At 47.8% G+C, this 6,402-nt stretch overlaps 1 protein-coding gene across 3 annotated transcripts in view; it reads left to right on the top strand.

Moving 5' to 3' along the window:
- Positions 1-6,402, top strand: part of RBM20 (RNA binding motif protein 20) — a 72,409-nt gene that overhangs the window by 47,698 nt on the left and 18,309 nt on the right. For all 3 annotated transcript variants that reach the window (XR_005195616.1, XM_017499685.2, XM_017499684.2), the window contains exon 10: positions 5,746-5,850. Coding sequence is in view for 2 of the 3 variants with exons in the window: in XM_017499685.2 (XP_017355174.1) it covers positions 5,746-5,850 (105 nt within the window). In the remaining variant the exon portion in view is untranslated. The remainder of the gene's footprint in view (positions 1-5,745; positions 5,851-6,402) is intronic.

Here is a 6,402-nt window from a genome sequence, read left to right as displayed (position 1 = left end):
AAAAAAAAAAAAAAAAAAGAAAAAGGATGGCAATTGGCTGGCACCTTCACTCCAGCATCTGAAAAGTCTGAGGACTTGTATCAGTACTTCAGTTCACACAGGGGTGTCACAAAGAGGATCCTGGGTACCAGGTTTAGATTCTAACTTGGCTTATACTTCCTTCTTGCCAGAGCCTTCTGTATTTAAGTAGGGGTGGGATAAGTGAGGTTTGGCAGTCTGCATAAGGAGCCTGATTTTTAAAAGCCTCCACACATATCTTCTAGTCATTCTGACCTGGGAGTTGGTGAGAACACTGAGCCCAAATAAGGAGCCCAAATCTCAACTGCATGAACACTAAAGAGTCAACTTTTTGGATCCTACTTCAGCATTCATTCCCACATGAATAGATGGAGTGCCATTTTGCCAGGTGGTGTGCTAGGTGTAGGCGAGCCACAAGTGAATAGGACACAGTCCATGTTACAGCAGAGAAGGAAGACCAGTGGTGGAAACAGACCTATTAATATAAAAATAATTTGCATACAGTAGGACTCACATTGGCATTTACCGCGGATGAGCTGCTTTGTGGGCAATTATTAACTGTGCACAGGGATAGGAGAAGAGCTGCTCAGAGAAGGTGACATTTGACCTGAGTATCAAAAGCAGAAAAAGCAGTTTGGGCTCTTTTTTTTTTTTTTTTTGAGATGGAGTCTCACTCTGTTGCTCAGGCTGGAGTAAGGTGGTGTGGTCTTGGCTCACTGAAACCTCCACCTCCCGGGTTCAAGTGATTCTCCTGCCTCAGCCTCCTGAGTAGTAGCTGGAATTACAGGCACACACCACCATGCCCGGCTAATTTTTGTATTTTTAGTAGAGATGGGGTTTCACCAAGTTACTCAGGTTGGTCTCGAACTTCTGACCTCATGATCCACCCACCTCGGCCTCCCAAAGTGTTGGGATTACAGGCATGATCCACTGTGCCCAGCCGGGGTTCTTGTTAGAAGCAGCAGCAAGGGCAAAAGTGAAAAAGAAAGACTATTTCTGAAGAATCTAGAGATATTTGGCATGGCTGCATCTTTAGGGCATATTAGGGATAAAATTTTTAAAGAATAAAATCATGACTCTGGTGCAAATGAATACATGTCAAAGGTTTTATTCAACTCATTAATTAATGAGGGCATCATACGATCCAAAAACCAACTCAAAAGAGAATCCAAAGAGCAGGCAATCAGGAATGTGGAAATGAATTTGCTAATAGGTGTAAAAGTGGCCCCTTCCACAGGGGCAGGGAATCAGTTGCATCTCCAGCAGAGACAATTCATTTGCATTTCTAGGAACAAGAATCATTTGTATGCAACTTATACAGTTGTAAAATAGCTCAGTTCAACATAATGAAAGGTACAGACTCGTATAGAATCAGACACCCTGAAAGGATGTGCTAGACGAATGCCCAGCATTCCAGTGGAAGCACACCGGTAATCTTTTTTTCGCCCATTACAGAGTTGGCCACAATTTGTCCCAACTGGCACAGCGGGGGGAAGCACAGGAGATGAGATTAGGGAAGAGGGTGAGGTGGGCTCATGGAAGACACAGTGTGCTTCACCAAGGACTTGAACTCAGTTCAAAGGACCTGGTGAACCAGTGGACATTTTTAAAAGTGTATCTGCTTGGAGGTGACCAAGTTGCTGATGATGGGTGATGGGCAGAGAGCAAGAGTTGGCAGGGGCTCAAGGAAAGCCTGGGCTTCATGTGGCTACCGCCAGCCTGCCAACCCTCTGTCCCCCAAGGCTGGGGGTGGAGCTGCTCCCGACGCTTCTACTCACACTCCTGAGACTCTGCTCCGGCCACCCGATTCCTCCTAGGGATTGACCATCCTGCTCTCATTGGCTTCTATAACACTGCTCATGTAAGGTGACACTATGTGTCATCCACAGAGCCCCTGTTGGAAAAAGAGTCTCAGAAAGCCCCAAGGGTTTCCTCACAGTTCTGTTGGTCAAGTTGGTTCTGCCTCTTACAGCCCTGGAGTGGGGTCAGTAAGGACTTACTGGGGCCTCTCACAGAATGTTTCTGTAGGTTTGGAGCCAGGGGTCCAACACTGTGTGTTGGAATGACAGCAGAACAGAGAATATTTTGCACTGTCCTCAAACTCTGTATGATGAACTTGAGAAAAGCCCAGACCCCAGAGGACTTCCCCAGGAGTCAGACAACAGGTGGCAAAGGCCTGGTTCCTGAGAACCAGGTCACACCCTGTTTTCTTCTGCCTGTTTTCTTGTTTGTAAAATGGGTGTGATCACAAGACTATTGTAGTACTTTAAAGAACTCATGTTCATGAAAAATCCTGAGCTGTCTGGAGAAAGTGCCCCTGGTGGAGAAGCCAGTGTGCGTGCTGTGGTCGTGGATGGCCGCATCCATACCTGAGACCCAGTCCTGGCCACAGAAGGAGGAAAGAAATCAAGTCACAGATAAGGAAAACTTGGGGAAGAAACACCGCTACATCCTGCTGGGCTGGGGGTCTGAGGGCGGCAGGCCCAGGTCCCTAGGGAAGGGAAGCCAGGCCAGCGTGATGGGACCATGGCTGACTGAGGAAGCTGTGCCATCTGTGGGGCCGGAGCCACCGCTCAGCTCCGTTCTACGGCCACCATACAGGAATGCATGCCACGCTGTCAAATGTCTCCCTTTTTTTAGAGCAAGACAAACGTCTAGTACAGACCAAAACATACCTGTTGACCAGATGCTGTCCAAGAGCCCCAGAATGTTACCCCTGGTATAACCAATCCCTAAGAGGGTTTTTTTCTATTTTTTTTGAGATGGAGTCTCAAAAATTGTGCCAGTGGCACAATCTCAGCTCATTGCAACCTCTGCTTCCAGGGTTCAAGCGATTCTCCTGCCTCAGCCTCCTGGGTAGCTGGGACTACAGGCATGTGACACCACGCCCTGCTAATTTTTTGTATTTTTAGTAGAGATGGGGTTTCACCATGTTAGCCAGGATGGTCTTGATCTCCTGACCTCGTGATCCACCCACCTTGGCCTCCCAAAGTTCTGGGATTACAGGTATGAGCCATAACGCCTGGCTGAGGAGAAGATTTTTAAAACCCTTACACTCGCTTCAGAGCCTAGACAAGATCCAGCCTTGCGGGAAGACAGGTGCAAACTTGTCATTCACCCCACCTCCTTCTACCAATTTCATTCTTATATTGACCAATATTTGTTGAGCACCTGTGCTGGGGTCACAGTTAGTGACACTGAAATGTCCCTTGGGCTCACGGAGCTCACAGGCTAGTGAGAAAAATGCTAATCCAGTGATTTCTCAAATGAACAGACGAGCCTGAGTATGAAGCGCTAAGAAGGAGATGAAGGCACACAATGCTGTGAGTGCCTGTTGTCAGTCTGAGGCTTCCCGGGTGGGGCTGTGACTGTTGAGATTTGGGGGAATGGTGAGTACTGACTGGGTGAAAAGGAAGCCAGCAGGCAGAGGGAGCAGCATGCACAAGGGCCCGTTTGCAGTTCCAGGGCTCCAGCGTTGCCATAGCAGAGAGCTGGAGTTAGAGTAGCAGGAGGCGAGGCCGCCTTACCAACAGGGACTGTGCTATGCAGGGTCTTGTAGGGAGACTGAAGATTTTTGTCTTTATCCTAAGTACCAGGGGAAGCAAATGAAGTATTTAAGCAAGAAAATGCTGTGAGGAAGCCGGGCACGGTGGCTCATGCCTGTAATCCCAGCACTTTGGGAGGCCGAGGTGGGAGGATCACTTGAGGTCAGGAGTTCGAGACCAGCCTGACCGACATGGTAAAACCCCGTCTCTACTAAAAATTAAAAAAAAAAAAAAAATTAGCCGGGCGTGGTGGCAAATGCCTGTAATCCCAGCTGCTCGGGAGGCTGAGGCAGCAGAATCACTGGAACCCAGGAGGCAGAGGTTGCAGTGAGCCAAGATCACGCCATTGTACTCCAGCCTGGACAACAAGAGTAAAACTCCATCTCGGAGAAAAAGAAAAGAAAAAATACAGTGAGAATGTGATCATTTTTGCACTTTGGAATGATCATTCTTGATTGCCTTGGGAAGAATATGGGAGAGGGTACAGAGCAGAAGTGGGAGACCAGTTTGGAAGTGGTTCGGTAGCCCGGGCCCTGGGGCGGCAGAGCCCGGCTTGCAACAGTTGGCACCTAACGTCTCGGTCTGTGAGCTGGTATGGGCAGCTGGGGGCACCTGTTGCAAGGGTCTATTCCCCTTAAGCTGCTGCTCTCTCCTGGAAGTGATCCCAGAGCAAGCAATGGAAGCCCTGAAAGGTTGTTTCCTTTGCCTGCAGGGAGGAAGAGCAGGGGTCTGCTTGGTGGAGGGCTTTCAGCCCGGCTGGCAAGACCGTCCCTGCCTCTCCCAACTTGAACTGGAAGGGGTCCCTTTACTGTGTTGATCTGGGAGTGTGGCTGCAGGAACTGCTTGGGAAGGGTAAGGATTGTTTATTTTGACAAGAGAGGGCCATGGATAGTTGACACAGGGAGATTAAAAATAAAGTCACCTGTTGGTGGAAGCTATAATAGCCAAAAATGTGTTTGTAGCTGCTTTACACTCAGGCTCGCACAGTAGACTTCAGCAAAGCCATCCGTGGAATCTCCCACACCAAACACTGGAAAGAGAAAGGACTTGAGGATCTGAACCACCTGTCCCTGTCCGGTAATAACTGGTGAAACCAGTCAGCCCTGAGCTTCTGCTCCAGCTGGCTCCTAGTAAGCTCAAGGGGGTGTGTCTGTAAGAAATCAGAACTAGAGTAGTTTATTTCAACCAACCTCGGCCAAGAATGTCCTAGAACTGCAGCTTGCCCCCCAGAAAGCCCCGGAGTAGTTATTGATTTGGTAGTCAAAGTTTAAGTCATGGGAGAATATCCCTCAGAAAATTCTAACATGGGAGTTGGCAAAGTTTTCTACAAAGGACCAGATAGTAAATATTTTAGCCTGTGTGGGCCAAGAGGCGAAATTGAGGATTTTATGTAGGCACTTCTATAATCACTTAAAATGTAGTTATTTAAACATGCAAAATTCATTCTTAGCTCACAGGCTATACGAAAACAGGCAGCAGGTCAGACTTGGTCTGCAGACTGTAGTTTTCTGACCCCTGTCTCCAAGGCTGGTTAGAGGCCCTAATTCTCAAACAAAACACCTGCTTTCAATTGTTCAGTTTCACAGACATGGGCACTATTGTGAGGGTCCTTATTTGAGGGAAGAGAATAGAAGGAAGGAGGAAAGGGGGTGCTAATCTGGCCTATGATTCCAGGACAGAGGGCAAAAGAAAGGTGTGAGGGCACTCTGATTGGGTGATAACGCACTTTCTGCCTATAAGTGTCCTGGATGACTTTTTCACAGCCAAGATGACTCTGTTGGGGAAATGTCACCATGATGGTTAACACCAAGGTCTTGTCCGGTCCAAGTCAGTTCAAGTTTGGCTACTTCTACTCCGCAAAAAAAGAAAATACACAATTTGCCAGGGATTTCAGCCCCTTAAAGACATCAGGCCAGGTTTCAAGATATTTCTCTGCCTTTATTTGTCTGTGTGACTGTGATTAAGCAAATTACTTTACCTCTCTGAACCTCAGTTTTCTAATCTATAAAATAAAGATGATAACAGCAGCTGCATCTGAGGGGTTCTGGGAGGATAAAGGAAACAAATGCTGTATGTGAAACCCATCTGAACAGCTGGAACCTGCGTTCAGTATCATTCTTTTTTTCTTCTCCCTGTCACTGCTCACTGTTGATTTGGTTTGCTCTGTTATTCCTTTGATAAGGCTGGAAAAGAGGAACAGGAGGGCATGGAAGAAAGCCCTCAATCAATGGGCAGGCAGGAGAAAGAAACAGAGTTCTCTGATCCAGAAAACACAAGGACAAAGAAGGTAAAGTTTGTTTCAGGTTCTGCACTTCTGCCATGAGGGACTGAGTCACAGGAGTCTCCCTTTTGCCCGATGGTGTCCTGCTGGATGGAATATGGCTGAGACCCCACCGTTGGTTCCATGAATGAACCAGTCCTCCTAGTACTACTTTGGAGGAGTGGCTGTGTCTGGAATCTTCGGACAGTTTTTATTGAAGCAATCTTTACCCACATGTCTGGGCTCTGCTCACTCTCCAGCAACTTGGCTGTGTTCCTACGAGAAAACATGTGCCCAAAAAAAGACTCAGGCTTCAGAGCCAGGCTCCCAAAATAGACGAGTCCCTTGGCGGGGACGGGGCACGATGCTGCTTTGGGCACTCAGGCTGGGGCCCTGACTTCAGCAGGCCCAGACCCTAGGATTAGCAACACATCCAGTGTGCCTATACAGATTGTTTTACTTAATTAAAATTTTAAAATCCAGTTACAGATCTTCTGGGCTGGGGCTGTCCCAACAAAAAGAAATGTCCTTGGAATGGGCCAGCTTCATGCCTTTCTGGTCAGGAGAGGCAGGACAGAT

Source organism: Cebus imitator, unplaced genomic scaffold (genome assembly GCF_001604975.1).
Source record: "Cebus imitator isolate Cc_AM_T3 unplaced genomic scaffold, Cebus_imitator-1.0 Scaffold259, whole genome shotgun sequence".
NCBI lineage: Eukaryota > Metazoa > Chordata > Mammalia > Primates > Cebidae > Cebus > Cebus imitator.
This window is presented reverse-complemented; position numbering and strand designations above follow the sequence as displayed.